Raw genomic sequence first — 21,676 nt, 5'->3', positions numbered from 1 at the left:
ATATCAAAGAACCCCAAGAATTCAGTTTTTGTTAATATCAAAATAAGTTTAATTTTGGACCCTTTGGACCTTAATGTAGACCAATTTGAAAACGGAACCAAAATTAAGAATCTAAATACACGGTTAGATTCAGCATATCAAAGAACCCACATATTTCAATTTTTGGTGAAATCAAACCATATCATTATTATTTGCATTTATATATAAACCAGAAATAACCAACTTAAAATGGAAAATTTTAAAGAAAAAAAAGGAAAAAAAGGAAAAAAAAAAAGGAAAGAAAAAATCCCCCCCAAATTTTTGAACCCCCTTATGATTCATCACCCAAAAACTCAATCCCAGCCTTCCCTTTGTGGTGTGGTACCTTGCAGTACAATTTCAGAGAGATCCATACACTTGAACACAAGTTATTGTCTGGAAACTAGAAAAATGCTTGTTTTTTGACCCCAAATTCCTAAACGTTTAGGGCAATTACCCCCAAACTCAAACCCAGCTTTCCCTTTATGATATGGAACCTTGTAGTACAATTTCATTAAGATCCATACACTTAAACTAAAGTTATTGTGCGAAAACCAATGTGTCTTCGGACGACGACGACGACGACGCCAACGTCATACCAATATAAAAACTATAAAATTTATTAAAACTAGAGCACCAGATAAAACATAAAAATAACGATCTAGTCTATGGTGCAATAAAGTACTGCTGTGTTCATCACGCAAAAACCACAAAACTTCACCAACTGGTTAGTCAAGTTGTTTCATCATTACGTACATGTATCTTCGTGTTTATCTTGCAACTATATACATTTACGAATGGCGGCACGCATTTGAGATGACAAATAGCACAGAAACTAATTTTTATCAAAACTATAGCACAGAATGTAACATTGTCAAAATTTTAGCACAGAAACTAACATTGTCCAAACTTGCGAAATTGTCCGTCATTCAACATTTTTCAATCCATTTAAACCAAACTTGGTATACACTTTGCACTAACAAGTTCGTTGTAATGTAATGTATAATATTACAAACCTAAAATATCAAATAAAACATAATTGTGTTATTCTTGCAAAACAAAAAGTCCTAAAACTATTCTAAAAACCCTATCCAACAAGTGTTATGTGCAGTTCATGTCTGCAGTGGCAGCATTTTTCTTGTGCAAGACTAAAAATGCACCACAAGCAAGGCACATCACGGTTTTGTGACATTTGTTAAGCATTTTGAAGTTGTTGAGTTTTACTTTTAATTTCAAAACTTATGGGATATTTTTATTATAATTTTTAATTAGAATATCAATTTTTATATGCATGCTTTGCTTAAATATCATATTTTTAGAAAAAAACATATTTTTTTGTATGGAAAGTAACTTTTAATTTCAAAACTAATGGCATGTTATTCTATTAGAATATCAATTTTAGTATGCATATTTTGCCATTTGATAAAGGACTTTTGACGTTTTGAATTTTTTTGGAGTTCCGTAATTTTGTTATTTTATTTTTTGCTTACCAGGGTATGTATACGTTTTTAAAGAAGACATATTTTTTTTAGAGATTTCTAATAAACATGGTTAAGTGTATGTCTCGAGATTTCTTTCTATTCGTAATTAATACACTGAAAAATCTAAATTAAGACCAGCAAAATGGCAAAACTTTATATAAATTGCTAGTTTACCGCCTTGGCAAAATAGCGCTAAAATAGCCACTGGTTAAATAATAACTGTCACATATGTGGCCTGCTTCATCCTAACTAGTGTTAGTTGTTATTTGCCTTCAGTAGACCATGAATATCTTATAATTGTATATCAGTTTACTGAGTAAACGCATCAGTGAACCGAGCTATTTTTATCTAATTTCATATGATATGTAAATTAATGACTGGTAATATGTAATTTACATCATACATAGGAAATACTTTGATAAGTTGCTTTCTTTGAAAAAGAAAAGAAGAGCAATACGTGAACCCGAGATCGCTGACAGGTCAAAACAAATTGTTGCTGAATTTTTGGCTTTTGATATGAACAAGAAATGTCTCGCCTGTTTTACTGACCATTGATTTTATGTTGAAATTCTTAAAGATAAAGGCTTTACTGCAAGTATCACATGACGATGAGGTCAAGGTTAGATAAATCCTGTAAGACAGACATGTTCACCATACAATTGCTACATACACCAAATATAGTTGACCTATTGCTTATGGTGATTGAACAACATACCATAACACAATAAATTGCTTCGCCGAGCGCAGCTGGATACGACCGCAGATGTCCAACCCTGAACAGTTGGGGCAAAAATGGATGCAATATTCGCGCTTGATACAGGTCTGAATTTGGATTGTAATTAAATATTTGACACATTAAAGGTTTTTGACACAGAATAACTGTAGTGAAAGAACTTAGAATTGGTTATATGATTTGAATTTTTATTCAATTTTTTGTGCAATACACTATGCTGTTGCGTATTAACCCCCCCCCCCCCCCCACACACACACTTTTTTTTTGCAAAAAAAATAATATTAGAATAATTTTTCTTTTTAGTTTCTGAAATCTGAAATGAGAAAAAATTGACCCATCACAATTTCTTTTTTCCCCAAAAAAATTCTTTCCCTAAAGATATGGTCATAATCTCAATTCAAATTCCCAATGGAGTTTGCAACCATAATTACCCATTTAAATTTACCATAGTGCTAACTTAATCTATTTTATAATAGAATTTAAAATATGGTGTCAAATCTTTCATATGGATTTTTTTGTAAAAAAAAAAAGATGCAACATTTGCAGATATTTTTAATGGTCTTCCTTTATAAATATGCATTTCTTTAAACATAATTTAAAAGCAGTGTAAGGGAGGTAATCAAAACGTTGTATTTGGATTACCTCCCTTACACTGCTTTTAAATTGTCTTAATTGTTCATTAACCATTACGTTATACATACTTTAAAAGCAGTGTAAGGGAGGTAATTCAAATGATGTATTTGAATTACCTCCCTTACACTGCTTTAAATTATGTTTTGTACTAAAGTATTTGTCCATTAACCAGGACACCCTTGTTCTTCCCCATTTTTTGCCCCTAATTCCTAAATGGTTTGAGCCATAACCCCCTAAAGCAAATCCTAACCATCCCTATCTGGTATGGTAACTTGTGGTATAATTTCAGAGAGATCCATACACCGTTCCACAAGTTATTGTCTGGAAACTAAAAAAATGCTTATTTTTGGTCCCTAATTCATTAAAGGGGCACTAGCTACGAGATATATAAAATATTGAAAATATAATTTCTTTTTGTTCAATCATTAACGAAAGTAAAATAGTGAAAAAATAATTCGCTTTTAGCGGAAAATATGGTTCAATTTTGTCAAAATAGGCTAAGAAATATCGATGATGAATTATTCACTTGCAAGTGAAAAATTCGACCTCATTGAATCCGTATTCATTGGAACTTCAATTTAACCCCTTAACTAGAGATGGATAACGCATAAATCGTGCATGATCAGTTATTTAAAGGAAAAGAATATCAACATTGACAGTGAAACAAAGGTAAATAATTTGATTGACTGATTCGATCCACAAAAATTCATTCTTTTACAGGTAAAAACGATAATAAACATATATTTTTATCTATAATATGAAATTAAATAGACCTAGAAAAATCCAATTGCACGAGTAGCCTAACCTATTTATATCTATATTTATGTGTATATCCCTTATATGGCCATCGGAGTTTTTCCGAGGTCAACTCGATAGTTAATTAGATGGCCTCTAGACTAAAATACTCACGAAACGAAGCTACATATTTTCGAGTCCGTGTCCTGTAAATTGTTTATTTTAGACTTTTAATAGTTTGGATAAATGTTTTACATTATTATAAATCAAATATGAGAATTTAAGTCGAATCGGTGAACATGAATTTGACAGCTAGTGCCCCTTTAACTATTGGTACCCTAACCCCCAAAATCAATCCCAACCTTCCTTTTGTGGTATTGAACCTTATGGTAAAATTTCATAGAGATACATTCACTTAAACTAAAGTTATTGTGCGAAAACCAATGTGTCTTCGGACGACGCCGACGACGACGACGCCAACGTCATACCAATATAGGAAACGGTCATATAAAAACTTAACAATGAACAATGAACCATGAAAATGAGGTCAAGGCAGATTATAACTGCCCGACAGACATGTACACCTTACAATCATTCCATACACCAAACATGGTTGACCTATTGCTTATAGTACTTGATATGGACCAAAACAAACAAACAATCTTATCGATGACCAATGAACCATGAAAATATGTTCAAGGTCAGATGAAACCTGCCAGACTTACATGTACCCAGCACAATCATTCCATAGACCACATTTAGTTGACCTACTGCTCATAGTATATGAAAAACAGACCTAATCATTAACCTTGATCACTGATCATTATGAGGTCAAGGTCAGGTGAACTCTGTCTGACGGATATGTAGATATTAAAAGGAACTAACATACGAAATATAGCTATCCTATTAATCATAATAAGTGAAAAATTCACATGACAAAAAAACTATAATTGTTTTCAAACAGTCGCTGAACCATGAGAATGAGGTCAAGGACAATGGACATATGACAGACTGAAACTTCCTAGCATAAGGTATCTACATACAAGCATCCAGGTCTTCTACCTTCTGAAATATAAAGCTTTATACAAATAGTGTACGCCACCACTGCCAGACAGTAATCCCTATGTCCGATGTGACATATTTCCGATGTTAAAGCATCTTTATTGGAAATATTTAATTGGATACGTTGTTGGAGTGTCTAACTGTGTAGATTATTAAATACGGTACTGGTGATGTTGTGGTACCTTGATTGGAAATATTGAATTGGATACATTGTTAGGGTGTCAAACTGTGTAATTATTAAATACGATACTAATGATGTTATAGCACCTTTATTAGAAATATTTTATTGAATACATTGTTGGGATGTATTACTGTGAAGATTCTTAAATATGGTACTAATGATGTTATAGCACCTTTATTAGAAATATTTTATTGAATACATTGTTGGGATGTATAACTGTGAAGATTCTTAAATATGGTACTAATGATGTTATAGCACCTTTATTAGAAATATTTTATTGAATACATTGTTGGGATGTATAACTGTGAAGATTCTTAAATATGGTACTAATGATGTTATAGCACCTTTAATGTAAATATTTATTTCGGAAATAGATATAAAAAGTTCACCCAAGTTTCATGAAAATTGGTGAAAGGCTTTTTGAGTATTTGTCCTAATGAACATGTTTTCCTTGTCAGGTTGACATTTGCTTAATTTGTTGGGAATTTTTAAGTGTTTATAATAGGCAATGGCAGTGGCGGATCCAGGGAGGGAGGGGGGGAGGGGGGTGTTCCTGGGATTGCAACACCCCCTTTTTTGATGATCAGTGCTTTTGAATGAGGACATATGGTTGGAACACCCCTTTTAAAAATGGCTGGATCAGCCCCTGAATGGATATTGATTATAAATGGCAAAAACTTGGATGGCCTTTGAAAAGTGATCAAAACATTGCCGTTAATAAGTATCAGTAATTACAACACAGTCTCAAGTACTACTCTATGAATAGAATGCATTCAATATCACTTTCTACACATTTATACATTATTCTATTGTACCAGTCGGTAACTTTTATAGAATGAAATCAGGATGCCCAGGCTAAACTGCACTTCTATCAATCAATGCTATTTAGACTTAGAAAGGTTGAAACACTTTTCAAAATAAGTAACTGCAGTGATTTATACATGAAAGTGATCCCAGCTACCCAGTTCCAAAAATAAACACAAGTTGTAAGGTATGAAAATCTTTAACATATTAATTTCCAGATTCAAATTTTCCATGAAGTGAATATAATGATACACTGAACAGCCACTCATTTTAAAATAATTAATTAATGAGATATGATTCTGAAAACAAGTATGTATTTATATTTATTTAGACACATAAATATTCATCAATATTTTCAATAAAATGGCCATTCTAACACAAAAATACATGATTATGGTAATTTCTAGATCCTATAACTGTAAAGATGCAACACTGTTTAAAACTTAAAAAGTTGTACTTTTGTACAACTATAATTTTTTTTAACTGAAAATGACAAAAAGGGTGAAAATAAATTCCCATCACACAATATTCATATAATATGAACTTAATATTTGAGAATTTATAATGCAATGATAAAATGATTTTCATAGCTGAATGAAAGCATACAGCTACTTTATGGTTACACATCAACATAAATGTATTTCACAAAAATGTCTGAATATTTATAAAATGATTTGGACTTCAATCTTAGATAAATGTACTCCAAGATTTAAGGAATCATATGCTTATCATTAAAAGTTCTATAAATATCAGTTTAATGACCAATAATGAACTTTTACATGTTACAAAGCTGTTACAAATATGAAATGTAAAGATTGGTAGATGACATAACACTGGCTATGGCAAAATTAAAAATAAAAAAAAAGAAATCATAAACATTTAACAGGAAGCTTATTATATTAATCAAACTTGTCTTAAACAACAACAGTTATGATAATGTACAGAAAACAGTTCACATATTGGAATTAATATCCCCCTTGTCCTCTAAAACTTCCTCCTCCAAATCCGCCTGATTGTCCATAACCTCCACGTCCTCTCCCAAATCCACTTGATTGACCACCTCTACTGAATCCTCCTCCTCCTCCACCTCTTCCAAACCCTCCTCCACCAAAATTTCCTCTTCCTCCCCCACTGAATCCACGTCCTCCATACCCACCACCTCCAAAATTTCCTCTAGATCCTCCAAAACCTCCCCTACCACCAAATCCTCGTCCACCACCGCCACCAAACCCACCTCCTCCAAATCGTCCTCGTTTGTGTGGTCCACCAAAACCTTTAGCTCTGAAAAATTAGAGTTTCATTAAAAATTAATCTTCAGACTCCATTTTAAAATAAGTTAAAATCATACATCATCTCTGAAATAAACAAAAATATATATATCACTGCAAATGACATTTTAAATGAAATTAAAATTCTAATATTTGCTGGATTTAATAAATAAAATTTGGAAACTAAAAAAAAAAAGTCCTACTATATAATTTTTGGGATGTTTTAATGTGGCAAAAATTGGTTGATATATTGATTTTTTTTGTATGCCAGACACATGTTTCGTCTACAACAGACTCATCAGTAACGCTTGAATCAAAAAAGTCAAAAAGGCCAAATAAAGTATGAAGTTGAAGAGTATTGAGGACCCAAAATTCCTAACAGTTTTGCCAAATACAGCTAAGGTAATCTATTCCTAGGGTAGAAAATCCTTAGTATTTCAGAAATCCAAAGTTTTGTAAACAGTTAATTTATAATTATGACCATATCAATGATAATTCATGTCAACACAGTAGTTCTGACTACTGGGTTGGTGATACCCTCGGAGAGACAAACTCCACCAGCAGTGACATAAACCCAGTGGTTGTAAATATCTCAATATAATAATGTTAGGAATCTTATCAAAATTTCAATCCTTGTATCTACAAGGATTTAAATTTTGATAAGATTCCTGACATTATTACTCAAATGTTTTATATGCCATCATGGAATTATCCTGGTATCTATGATGAGTTTATTTACTAGTAAAGACAACCACTAATAAGATTCCTGACATTATTACTCAAATATATTGTATGACTTCATAGAATTACTAGTAAAGACAACCACTGATGAGATTCCTGACATTATCACTCAAATGTATTGTATGACATCATGGAATTACTACCTAGTAAAGACAACCACTAATGAGATTCCTGACATTATTACTCAAATGTATTGTATGCCATCATGGAATTACTAGTAAAAACAGCAACTGATGAGATTCCTGACATTATCACTCAAATGTATTGTATGACATCATGGAATTACTACCTAGTAAAGACAACCACTAATGCGATTCCTGACATTATAACTCAAATGTATTGTATGCCATCATGGAATTACTAGTAAAGACAACCACTAATCATGGAATTACTAGTAAAAACAACCACTGATGAGATTCCCGACATTATTACTCAAATGTATTATATGCCATCATGGAATTACTAGTAAAGACAACCACTGATGAGATTCCTGACATTATTACTCAAATATATTGTATGACATCATGGAATTACTAGTAAAGACAACCACTAATGAGATTCCTGACATTATTACTCAAATGTATTGAATGACATCATGGAATTACTAGTAAAGACAACCACTAATGAGATTCCTGACATTATTACTCAAATGTATTGAATGACATCATGGAATTACTAGTAAAGACAACCACTAATGAGATTCCTGACATTATTACTCAAATGTATTGAATGACATCATGGAATTACTAGTAAAGACAACCTTACTAGTAAAGACAACCACTAATGAAATTTCTGACATTATTACTTAAATGTTTTATATGCCATCATGGAATTACTAGTAAAAACAACCACTAATGAGATTCCAGACATTATTACTCAAATGTATTGTATGACATCATGGAATTACTAGAAAAGACAACCACTAATCATGGAATTACTAGTAAAAACAACCACTGATGAGATTCCCGACATTATTACTCAAATGTATTATATGCCATCATGGAATTACTAGTAAAGACAACCACTGATGAGATTCCTGACATTATTACTAAAATATATTGTATGACATCATGGAATTACTAGAAAAGACAACCACTGATGAGATTCCTGACATTATTACTCAAATGTATTGTATGACATCATGGAATTACTAGAAAAGACAACACTGATGAAATTCCTGACATTATTACTCAAATGTATTGTATGACATCATGGAATTACTAGAAAAGACAACCACTGATGAGATTCCTGACATAATTACTCAAATGTAGTGTTTGACATCAGTCCAATGTATAGTATGACATCATGAATATAAAAAGTATCTAAATGTATGTTTTAATGATTAATTAAAGAGCCTAATCCACCAGTTTAGAGTTGAAAATAAAGAGACAGAAAAATGCAAAAATATCTGCAAATGATTTTTACAATATGATAAAGATTACGATAAGCAAGAGGTCTCTTAAAAGATTTGACCCGGTTATGTTGGTACTTCCCTTTGGGATTCATAGACTTAAATCTTAATGTAAAACTTCTGGTTGTTAAGCCAGACAAATATGTTACTCTGTATTAGTTGCTGCATGAATGAATTAATGCTATTTCCACTGTCTTTATCAGCTATCCATCCAAACCACAGCTAAAGGACCAGCCTTGGTAGACAACAGGTAAGAGACCCTGTAAAGTTTAATTAACTTCCAATTTTGTGAAAAGACATATTTTAGCACTGGTGGGAAATTGGAACATTTGAAATACTTAGCCTTAACTGAAAAGGATTCTCTTCCTAAAACAATTACAATGGTTATGTACCATTATATGGACAACATTTTTTTCTGGCAGATGGTCATACCAATACTTTATAATGAATATAATATGGTGTAAAAGATTTAAGTGGTATCATTTTGTAAAAAAAATGTGTTTTAATTTTCATCATGTTTGACAAAATAAAATTAAACATTTGACAGCACAGCACAATGTAAACACTATCATAATATGTTTCCTAAATACTCTAACAATAAAATATTTGTTTTGTTTTATACAGAAATTAAAAAGATGAACAATTAAGAAATTATGATATTGTGCATTCTTCAATGTTTGTGGAGTACCAATTTTCATAGATTTTGTAGGTATAGGTAAATCACAATCCAATTTTGAACAAAGTATAAACTTTATATAGGCTTGTCAGCAGACTTTGACAAAACCAAGAAATCAAATATTTGCAAAAACAAAAATTTTACCTAAATCCACAAAAAATTGATACTCCCAAAAAATAAATGAACTCACTGTATAGGAAGTACTATGCAATAGTTCATACAAAACAAATGGAAATGAGATGGTGGTTAAACAGGTTTTATAGGTTTATTCAACACAAATCACTTTTAAAACATCTGAACATTAAATAATTACTGAACAACAAAACATTTCTACTAACTACTATAACTTTAAATTTAGGGTGGGCAAAAAGGATTTAAAAAAGGATCCGAAACCATAAATCCTGTTAAAACCAAACTGTCTGACTATAACATCTAATTTGTTTTCATCTGAAAATCATAAATGAATGCTTTAAATGTTTTAATGGATATTATAACATTACTTTGAAATTTAAATAATTTGCAAAAATTGCATAATCAAATTAATTTTCTGAATTCCAATCAATAATTTTTTCAAATATACTGATGTGATGGATCTTTAAACATTTGGTTTAAACAGGCTCCACTGTAACAAAACAAAAACTGTTCCACTACAAAACAAATTTCCAGCTTACAGACAATGTTCCTGGTTTTGTTCAGAATCATTTTTTAATAATTCAGTCTTGTAACATCGTCCTGTATGCTTGTTATTGATTTCATCCTCCATTTCAATCCTCATATGACTGAATCCCCTCTTTTTATTTTGTCCCATTGTCACCTCTTTAACTCTTTCTGTTTCTTCAATGCCATTCCTTCCATAATTCTGTTCTGAATCATTTTTTAATAATCCCACCTCATACAAGTAACATCTAGTGTATCTTTCAGTATTATCACTGCTGATATCATCCTGTGTTTCAATTTTAACACCATTGAATCCTATTTCTGTATTTTTCCAATTTGTCACAGGTTTGTTTCCTATTTCTGTGTTATGCCAATTTGTCACAGGATTGATTTCTATATCTGTATCCTGCCAATTTGTAATAGGTTTGATTCCCGTTTCTGTATCCTGCCAATCTGTCACAGGATTGATTCCCATTTCTGTATCATACCAATTTGTCACAGGTTTGATTTCTATTTCTGTTTCATGCCAATTTGTCACAGGACTGATTCCCATTTCTGCATCCGGCCAATTTGTCACAGGTTCTATTCCTATTTCTGTATCATGCCAATTTGTCACAGGACTGATTCCTATTTCTGCATCCTGCCAATTTGTCACAGGTTTTGTTCCCATTTCTGTATCATGCCAATTTGTCACAGGTTTGATTTCTATGTCTGTATCATGCCAATTTGTCACAGGATTGATTCCCATTTCTGCATCTGGCCAATTTGTCACAGGTTTGATTTCTATTTCTGTATCCTGCCAATTTGTCACAGGATTGATTCCCATTTCTGTATCCTGCCAATTTGTCACAGGTTTTATTCCCATTTGTGTATCATGCCAATTTGTCACAGGATTGATTCCCATTTCTGAATTCTGCCAATTTGTCACAGGATTGATTCCCATTTCCGTATCCTGCCAATTTGTCACAGGATTGATTCCCATTTCTGTATCCTGCCAATTTGTCAAAGGATTGATTCCCATTTCTGTATTCTGCCAATTTGTCACAGGATTGATTCCCATTACCGTATCCTGCCAATTTGTCACAGGATTGATTCCCATTTCTGTATCCTGCCAATTTGTCAAAGGATTGATTCCCATTTCTGTATCCTGCCAATTTGTCACAGGTTTGACTCCCATTTCTGTACCATGCCAATTTGTCACACGACTGATTCCCAATTCTGGATGAACCCACCCTGTTTCATTGCTGTCATAATTTCTATCTGTTTCCTCAGAGACTTTCAACTGTTTCTCTTTACTCTCAATATTTCTTCTCGTATTTCCAGTCTCTACTTTCACCTTAACACCACCTCCCAAATCATCAATTGCAGTCCAGATTTTAATATTATCATTAGCATTTAAATTAAAACTGTCCCTCTTACTTCTTTCTTCAATTTTTGAATGATTCATCTGGTAATCCAGTAGTGTGTATGGAATATCATTCGTATCTTGTGGTTCATTTTTAATCACCATTTGCTCTTGACAAATCTCTATATTTTCCTCTACCACAGCCTGTTTGCTATTTGATTCTTTAGTTAACATTGATCCATCAGAATCATTGAAATATTTTATCTCTTCACAGTTTGTAATTGACATGTTCACTTGCTGGGATGAATTCTCTATCTCCTTTTCTTTGTTCTTTTTTTCATGACAAAGCCTGGATGCATTCCTGGTTGTGTAATTCCTCCTGAAGCTATGAAGCTGAGGTATAAAGACAGGTATTATATTGTTATGGCCATCACTTACTTCTTCTCTAAAACAGTTAGTGACCTGGCTATTGTAAATATTCATTTTTTTCTTCTGACATTCAGACATGCCTATCCTAGAGACATAATCTTTCTCTTCATTGGAAGGGAAATCATGAATATCTTTTCTACTTTCTGTCTGTTTGTAACTGCTTGTTGATTTTAAGTACTCCTCTCTTTGAAAAGTAACAATATTTGTGGAAAATTTTGACTCCTTTCTGAGAATGGCTTTAGGATCAGTTTTCCTATAATCATCTACAAACTTATTTTGAAGTCTATCTTTTTGGACCTTAAACTTTTTTGCTATCATTACAGAATCAATTTCCTCAGTGCTTACCTCATAGATTTTAGGATCAAAAACTATCTTTGGTATTCTCCATTTTCTTTTCAGGCTTTCATTACTGTCTTTCTTTTCTGATTTCTCTGGCAATCTATCCCTTTTTGACTTAATCAGTTTTTCATCACCCTCTATCAATTCTAATTTCTCTGACAATCTACCTCTTTTAGACTTTTTCAGTTTTTCATCACTTTCTTTCATTTCTGATTTCTTTGGCGATCTATCCCTTTTACACTTTTTGGGTTTTTCATCACCCTCTATCAATTCTGAGTTCTCTGATGATCTACCCTTTTTAGACTTTTTCAGTTTTTCATCACCCTCTTTCTTTTCTGATTTCTCTGTCAATTTATCCCTTTTAGGCTTTTTAAGTTTTTCCCTCTTGTCTGTAGTTTTTGTGGAAACATTTTTTGTTGAGCTCCTTAAACACATTCTTGTGCCAGAATTGACAATGATCCTTTTTGATTTATGAGTATTTGTTTGCCTCATGAGCTTTCTACTGTCCAACTCAGTTTTGAATGTCTTTTGACCAAGACTAGAATTACTAAGACTTTTTGTCATGTCAAAACCATTCAAACAGCTTCCTTTCCCAAAGTCACAAATGATGAATTCCTTCTTACCAATATCTGTCTCTTTTTGTGACGAAAACCAGAAAACTGAATCTTCTTTTCTTATGTTGTCACTAACAGTTATGTCCTTGATAAATTCTTTGTTTTTGATACCATCTAGAATTGATCCACCTAAACTTATTCTGTCTGAAAAAAGTGAGGACAAACAACTATCAATACCCAGATATTGTGACACTTTATTCACTGACATAAACATATCACTATTGTCCTCTAGTTTTACCCTCGGGTAGGCGTTGCTGCCAACCTGCAGATTAATGTCAGGTCTTTTTTCCAGGCTACTGCTAATTATTCCTACTCGATCTTCTGGGAAATATCCAACAATATCCATTTTGCAATGATGGAATGGTGGCAAAGTTTGAAAAACTGATGTTTTCTCTCCTGTCTGACATAAGTTTGATTTTGTTTCCTGAAGCATTTCTCTCTTGATAGTTCCTAGAGTAAATACATCTGTTTTGCTTTCTTGATTTTTAGTGGTCACAATGTGTTTTTCCTCTCCGACAGATTTATGGTCTTTAGTACCTAAATCCTTATGAGCATCAGTTACTGGTATGAATGCTGAATTTTGATACAAACTAGTTCTATGGCTAGTTTCATTAGCGTTGGAATTTGTTAGCACAAAATCTGTTGTATTCTGCTTTTGAATATAACCATAACCAATTTTCTGTAGACCTGAACCAGCAATCTTGACAGGAAAACTATTCAAAGATTAAAAAATAAAAGCAACATTTTTGTAATCAATTAATTATTGAGACACAATATCACTGTCTTCCAAAGCGTCAGGTTTAATTTTGCAACAATTGATATAGAAAATCTGACAAAGAAATATTGTCCCATGAATTAAAAAGACAAAGTAGAATCATGCAACTCAGGTAAAACACATGTAAACCAGGATCTAGATCCTTCCCCTGTTTTTTTGTTTGAATAATAATACTAGTAATTGGTATAAAGAAAATATGGCTCTGAAAATCTATTAAGTTGAAAAAAAGATGCTTGATGCCAAATCAAGTAGTTATGATTTTCAGTTGATGAAATTAAAGAAATATATGTGTATTTCTTCAAACAGACAGTTTGTAACACGTCTGACAATTTGCAACAGTATTACTTGGCATTAACTTTAACAGCAAGTAGCTGTGTGATTTGTAAATGCTAAAAAAAAGAGACAACAATTTTCTCAAAAAAATATATGCATGCTTCAAACAGGCTGTGGATTGTGGATAAATAAAAGATGGATCACATGATACACCCATCTAACAATCAGTTGGAGTGGATATTGTGTGAAGATTAAATGCATGTTATCTAATAAACAAAACTATGGAATAAATTTATAAGAATTTGTTAAAGCATACTTTAGTTATGGTGAAAAATTGGAAAGTGTTTGACTAGTCCAATAACTCTTGACTGATAAATCTGAAAATCGTCAAAAATCAAAAGGAAATGTATCATGACTTTGCTTCATATATTGAGTTATCACCAGATATGAATCAACATGCTTGATAGTACTGAAGGGTATAAAGATTGCATTCAGATTTCAGTGGGAGCTAAAAATTAAATATTACACTGTTTTAACAATGATAGGCAATATTTTGAATTGGAGATATCACCCTTTGTCCATTATTGGTTCAACTACTATTATGGACAAAGGAAGACAATTTCTATTTTAATATTACCTTCAATGGCTTTTTTAAAACAAATAGATTCATTTATGTATATTTCAATGAAACAGTTTTCTTGGCAAGTATGGCAATACACATATACATCAATTTGTTACTTGAATATCTGAGTATATATTTCATTGATAAACTGCTTAAAAAAAACAAGATAGGATGTAAAGAATGTTCACCTCAATGCACAATGTTTGTGTGGTCTCAAAAGTAGTGATAACTTCTGGAAAATAAAGCTTTCAAGCCAGTCACATAAGGGTTTTAATTGCATGAATGCAATCTTTACCCCAAAAAATTGCCTTGTTTTTATTGACTCTTAAACAACAATTCTGAAAATCATGAGACTTCGGAAATGAAGATTGTCTCCATAAAACCTCACATTGAACAATAATTTTATAAGGAATTAAGTTATCATGATACATATGAAAAGTTGCCTAGTTCTTGACAATTAAAATCACATAACTCAATAAAAAAGAATAAAAAACCAATTTGTCACTAGTCTTCATAGAACCTAGCATTATGTAAAAATTTGGCAAAAATTAGTTATTGCCACCATATTTGCTATCCAATCAGCACGAAATGAAGAATCTTTGTAGAGGGTCAAACAATCATCACTGCAATGAAGTTACTAATTTCAGAGGTGAACAAATTTGAAAACCTAACCTATCAGATCCAATTATTCCTCCAGCGGTCAAGTTTTTCATCCAATTAGAAATAAAATAAAAATATAATAAGATCAGCATCTATAAACAATATACTTACCTATTACTCTTAGAAAGATGAGTTAAAGGCAGCCTATCCCTCCCAAAAAGTGAGGAAAAGGGTTGAATCACTCAAAAGGAAGGCAAGACATTTTTTTTACAAATAAAGTTTTTAAAGAAAAATCATTCAACCCCAAACATTTATTACAGGAATAAATTATATCATAATGTTTTTCCAAATAGTTCAAATAAAAAACAATAAATGATTGTAACAGGATGCTGTTACGAAGTCTCCCAAACGAAGCTCCCATAATTCGTCATTCCCAGGGTGGCCTGACATTGGGCAAAGTCCAGTAAAAATTGGTTTGGTCCAGTAAAGTGATATGCATTAGTGATGCCTGGGGACTGACCCTGTAATTCATTCAATCTTCGTGAAATGACGAACAGGAATATATATGGTTTAGGGGTGGGGAACTTGACCATTTACAAGACATTTGAACAAATTCAAATGACAGGGGGTGGGGATGACCCCTTGGGTCTTACCCCTTATACCCTTCAAATCATCTTGGCAAGACAAACTAGAATATATATGGTTTAGGGGTGGGGATCTCGACCATTTACAAGCTATTAGAACATTGGGTGTGAGGGAACCCCTTGGGACCTCTCCTAAATATCATTCAAATCTTTGTGACATGATGAACAGGAATATATATGGTTTAGGGTGGGAATCTTGACCATTTACAAGATATTAAAACATTGGGGGTGGGGGAAACCCCTTTGGACTCACCCTATATATCATTCAAATCTTCATGACATGATGAACAGGAATATATATGGTTTAGGGGAGGGGAACTTGACAATTTACAAAATATTTGAACATATTCAAATGACAGGGGGTGGGGATGACCCCTTGGGTCTTACCATGTATATCATTTAAATCATCTTGGCATTGCAAACCAGCATATATATGGTTTAGGGGTGGGGATCTTGACCACTTTAAAGATATTTGAACTTTCTCAAATGGCAGGGGCTGGGGGTGACCCCTGGGGACTAACCTTTTATTTCATTTAATGTACTTTATCATTTAGAAAATTTTCAATTATAAAAATTGTGTCTATCACTAATTGTTTCCAAGTTATAATCATTTGAAAATTTAAAAATATAAAATACCATAGGGTTCTTTAGTAAACCCCTCCTTCCTTTTTGTCCCTCCAAGTACCCCTTTATAAACCTCATTGCACAAACAAAACCCTGATTGCACCACTAGACATGTTAGTCTAACATATTGTGGAACCCTAAGTTAATCTGACAAGCGGTTTCGGAAAACGGGTGCAGACAAGTTCAAATTTAAAAGCAGCGGAAGAAGAAGAAGAGGACTAATAATAATAATAATAAACTGCTTCGCTGAGCGCAGCTAGATACGCCCGCAGAGGTCCAACCCTGAACAGTTGGGGCAAAAATGGACACAATATTCAAGCTTGATTCAGGATGAATTTTGATTGTAATTAAATATTTGACATATTATAGGTTTCTGAATAAATGTAGTCAAAGAACTTGAAATTGGTTATATGAATTGAATTTATATTCAATTAAAGATTTCTTGCTGTTGTGCAATACTTAGTAAATCTGTTTATAAACAAATAAAGTTCAATTAATTCTCAATGTCATATTAGAAATTTATGAAAATAAAAAGGGAGCTTACATTAATAGATATAAACAATTCACCAAAGTTTCATGAGAATTGGTGACAGCATTTTTGAGTTATTGCCCGAAAACTGGAAAATCACCCCCTTTTTAAATGAATAAAACCCCATAACTCAGAAATATAAAATGTAAAATTTATAAAATTCTAAAGGGAGCTTACATCAATACATACAAACAATTCACCAAAGTTTCATAAGAATTGCTGAAAGCATTTTTGAGTTTTTGTCCGAAAACTGGAAAATCCCCCCTTTTTTTATGATTAAAAACTTGGAAACGTAAAATTTTAAATTTATAAAAATCGAAAGGGAGCTCATGTCAATAGATATAAACAATTCACCACAATTTCTTGCAAGTTGGTGAAAGCATTCTTGACTTATTGTCCGTAAACTGGAAAATTCCCCCTTTTTTTAATGAATAAAACCCCATAACTCGGAAATGTAAAATCTAAATTTTATAAAAAACGAAAGGGAGCTCACGTCAATATATATAAACAATTCACCAAAGTTTTATGCAAATTGGTTAAAGCATTTTTGAGTTAATGTCCGACATGTTGACGACGGACAGACGGACGGACAATGGTATACCATAATACGTCCCGTAAACGGGCGTATAATAATAATAATAATAATAAGAACTTAGCAAAAACAATGAGACTTAATAATTTTTTGACTTTCGAAAAAAAAATATATAACTTATTCCTGTATCAAGGCCACACCCAATTAATTTCTAGTTCTGTGGACTCTTTCCTTTGATAAAGGGTAGTAAGCAAGGGAAATATTTTTTTTTCAATGTTTGATTTGTGGCAGACAGAATAATTTTTTTTACTAGGGAGTGATAAATTTTTGAAAGGAAAAATCCTTTATTCTAAAACAGATAAAAAAAGTATAAATTCAAATCTTTCAATTTCAATAATGACACTGTTTTTACAAGTGAAATAAAATTGTGCTTGCATTTTTTATACATATTTTTTACAATGTTTGTCTTTTCTTTGAAAAAAAAAAACACATCTGATTAATCATTCAGCTAGCTAGCAAAATTAACAGAAAATTTCAATGTAGTGTCGATTAAAATAAACAATACATTTGTAGGTTTACTATTGAAGTCAAGAATGTGTGTATTCAGTTAGGTGTGTAATAAATTGTGTCTATTTAATTATGTAACAGGTCAAGAGATATTAACTGTGGCGAATTAAGACTGGGGTTGTTTCCAATTAATTTGAGTGTAATTATTTGAAAATCATGACAGTTGATAATCATACTGACCCTTACTTGCCTATGGAAAGAATTGGAGTAATACAATTTAAAAAAGTGTGGGAATCAACTTAGATATATTAATACACATGTTGACCTAAATTTCATTGAACAATAATTTACACAAGCATAAGATACTAATATAATAATTTCAAAATTCTTATCAACTTATTCAATTGATGTACAAATACTTTTTCAAATTAATTCCTAAATAGTAAATCATTATAAATTTTGATTTACAAAGGAACTATATGCAAGTGTATATCTAAAATAAAAGTGTTGTTCGACCAATCTTTTCTTAATTTAAAGGCAAATAACATGTCAAAAGTTGGCAGTTGATGATTAAAATGGTGTAGAAAGTTTCTGCAAGTCATAAAAACACATAATTAGTTTCATGATATGTCTTCAACTTAGTATTCTGCACCATCTCCAAAAACAGAGTGATCGCATAGATACAGCATGGCTGAATCAAAAATATGAGTTTTTTTTTAATAAATTCTACCTCTTTTCTAAAAAATAATACAAATTACACATCAATTTTTTATATTCAGAATAGATACGGAGAGAAAAAAAAAGTTATATTTGCTTGCTCTCAGCTGTTTTTATCTCCCTAAATATCTGAAAATAAAATTGATTGGCATAAACTTGGAGTTAATATAAGAATTCTTTGTGAGATTTTTACAACAGAATCTATATTCAAACTTACGTTTTTTCATCCTGTGCAATACCAAACCTCCCAGCATTGACCTTTGCTAGAGTTCTAAAAGCAGCCATCAGTGGCTCTTCCTGATGGCCTGGACTGCTGACAACCTCTGGATCTGTTGTAGCTCTAACAACCATGGCTTCTAAAGCTGGTCTTAAACCTACTATTTTAGCAGCATGATCATAGTCCATTCTTAAATTTATCCTGCAAAAATTTTCGAATTTAAAATAAATTGTCAAACTAAATTAGCAGCATCATTCATAAAAATACTAAATGGAAATATTGGGATGTTCTCCAACCACATAACAACCATATTACACTAAATAAACTCCTAAAGGATAACATACATACATACACAAGTATTTAAATATGAATAAATATAAATACATTAATGAGACATAAACCCAACCACACAAAAATCTAAAGAAATCTAGAGGTCAACATGCATTGTTAATCATTAGACAAATGTTTACAATATGTAAAGATCTAAGTCACCTCAAGCCTTAAGAGTTGTGATAAATCCAACAAAGCCTAAAGAGTTGTGAATAAATCCAACAGAGACTATCAAATGTCTGCAATCTACACAAATTCTTCAATGGAGCAAGCTTAAACTACATACATTCAATGACAAGATTCCTAATGGATATGGAAATATAAATATATGGAATATGAACACAACAATGAAAACTTAAGGTAAATGAAGATTATATTTTACAGGTACATTAATAGAAAAATAATGAAATACACCACAGTACTCTTTCCTTGAACAATATTCTTGTATTGTATTCTTTAATTATTGTCCTATTTACCAGTTGTCCAGAACTATGCCATCATTGTGAACTGCAACATGTCTTGAACCAAATATCAGAAGCTGTAGAGGTGTCACCATTGTCATCTGTTTGCAAGAAACTGCTCTAGTTCGAATCTAAAAATCAGAAAAATAGTAAATATCATTCTAAATATATAAGAAGATACTGAGGCTTTTTTTCAGCATACATATTTTGCTTCCAATAAATAATTCGTGGTTTTAAACCATATAATACTCGTGTTTGTCATATCTCCATAATTTGTTTAGTTTGCCATGACATATAGATCTCCATTAAAGGTTTGTTTTCTAAGTTTGAGCATCCAAATCAAATCTTTCATAAATGGTCAGAAAAACACACCAAAATGTATTGTACCATCCCACTTTAAACATCTTATACTTAATTATACAAATTAAAGGCTAAGAAAGCAGACCCATATTGAAGCACAGTTTTTGTATTATCATTATCTACTATGACTCAGTTAACCTTGAAAGTCTGAGGTTCAAAGGCAATCAGATACTGTCATAGTTCTATAACTGATACTAACAAATGATCAACCAGAGTTGCCACAATGACAAATACTTATGCTTTGATAAACAGCTTATACTTTAACTTGTAATTACCTTTTCACCAAATATAAAAAAAGGAGAAGGAAATTTGATCTCCTGGTTACTGCAGTTAACAGATGACTTGTGAACTAAGGCAGCTCTACTTTCAGTTGTTAACACCTTTCTCTTTTCTTTATGGTAACATACATTTGGATATAAACCAAGACACAGGAGAGAAATAACCTGAAAAAAAGATAATATTCATGACAATATGAAAAGCAAAAACTACAGTAAATTACTGAGAGATATCTATATAGCAATCGATGATACCTGGTTGGTCCTTTTATAAATCCATTTAAATTTTACGATTGCCTTGAGATAAATATCAATGGGGTAAAGTGGAAGAATCTATAGATATTCCCATTGACATTATTTAAACTAGAGTTGTTTCCCTTTGCCGCCATGTTATAGGGCAATGTACATATATTCCTTCATAAATCAACCAAATTCAACTTATAACAAAATTGACTGCTAGACTTTAGAAAAAGTTGTTTTCATATAAAAGTAAGGAGGGTTTGATTTGTGTAACCCTTGTTTAATTCATCAATATAATTTTGTATAGATTTCTCATTGCACTGGCTAAAGCCTTCCTGTCAAACATCCAGCTCGCAGAATATCAGTGGTAATGTATTAAGAAAAAGATCGCCACATCAATGACATGTTAGAGGCAGGAGTCAAAGAACCTGGAGAAGGTCCATGGTTATCCAGAATTGTTCTCTTCAAACAGAAGGACGGGTCACCTGTATTTGTGAATTGACTGCCAAGAATGCGTATCCACTCCCTTGCATAGACGACTGGCTAGAGCATGTGTTTTTTATGCTGGATCTCTGCTCAGGTTACTGGCAGGTCCACCTAAAAATGGCATTCCCTACAAGACAAGGTCTTTTCCATTTCCGATAAATGCCATTTGGGCTGTTATGTGCACCAGCTATTTTTGAAAGGCTCATGGAGGAGGTCATGGCTGGGTTACAATGGAACATTCTCATAGTCTACTTGGACGGCATTATTGTAGAAGGCAGCACTTTCACATAAATGTTAGATATATAAATCTAAAGAGTTTGAATGAGTTCAAAATGCAGGGTTGAAATTGAAACCTAA

At 32.2% G+C, this 21,676-nt stretch overlaps 1 protein-coding gene across 2 annotated transcripts in view; it reads right to left on the bottom strand.

The window, feature by feature from the left end:
* Positions 1-5,001: 5,001 nt before the first annotated feature.
* LOC127728035 (ATP-dependent RNA helicase A-like) overlaps positions 5,002-21,676 on the bottom strand; it is an 88,841-nt gene continuing 72,166 nt past the window's right edge. For both annotated transcript variants that reach the window (XM_052235196.1, XM_052235197.1), the window contains 4 exons: positions 20,594-20,761; positions 19,974-20,089; positions 19,168-19,368; positions 5,002-6,928 (listed from right to left, as the gene is read on the bottom strand). In XM_052235196.1, the coding sequence (XP_052091156.1) occupies positions 6,613-6,928; positions 19,168-19,368; positions 19,974-20,089; positions 20,594-20,761 (801 nt within the window). In that variant the 3' untranslated portion in view covers positions 5,002-6,612. The remainder of the gene's footprint in view (positions 6,929-19,167; positions 19,369-19,973; positions 20,090-20,593; positions 20,762-21,676) is intronic.

The sequence above is a fragment of the Mytilus californianus genome, unplaced genomic scaffold (genome assembly GCF_021869535.1).
Source record: "Mytilus californianus isolate M0D057914Y unplaced genomic scaffold, xbMytCali1.0.p SCAF_2, whole genome shotgun sequence".
NCBI lineage: Eukaryota > Metazoa > Mollusca > Bivalvia > Mytilida > Mytilidae > Mytilus > Mytilus californianus.
The sequence above is the reverse complement of the archived record's forward strand: the minus strand, read 5'-3'. Positions and strand labels throughout refer to the sequence as shown.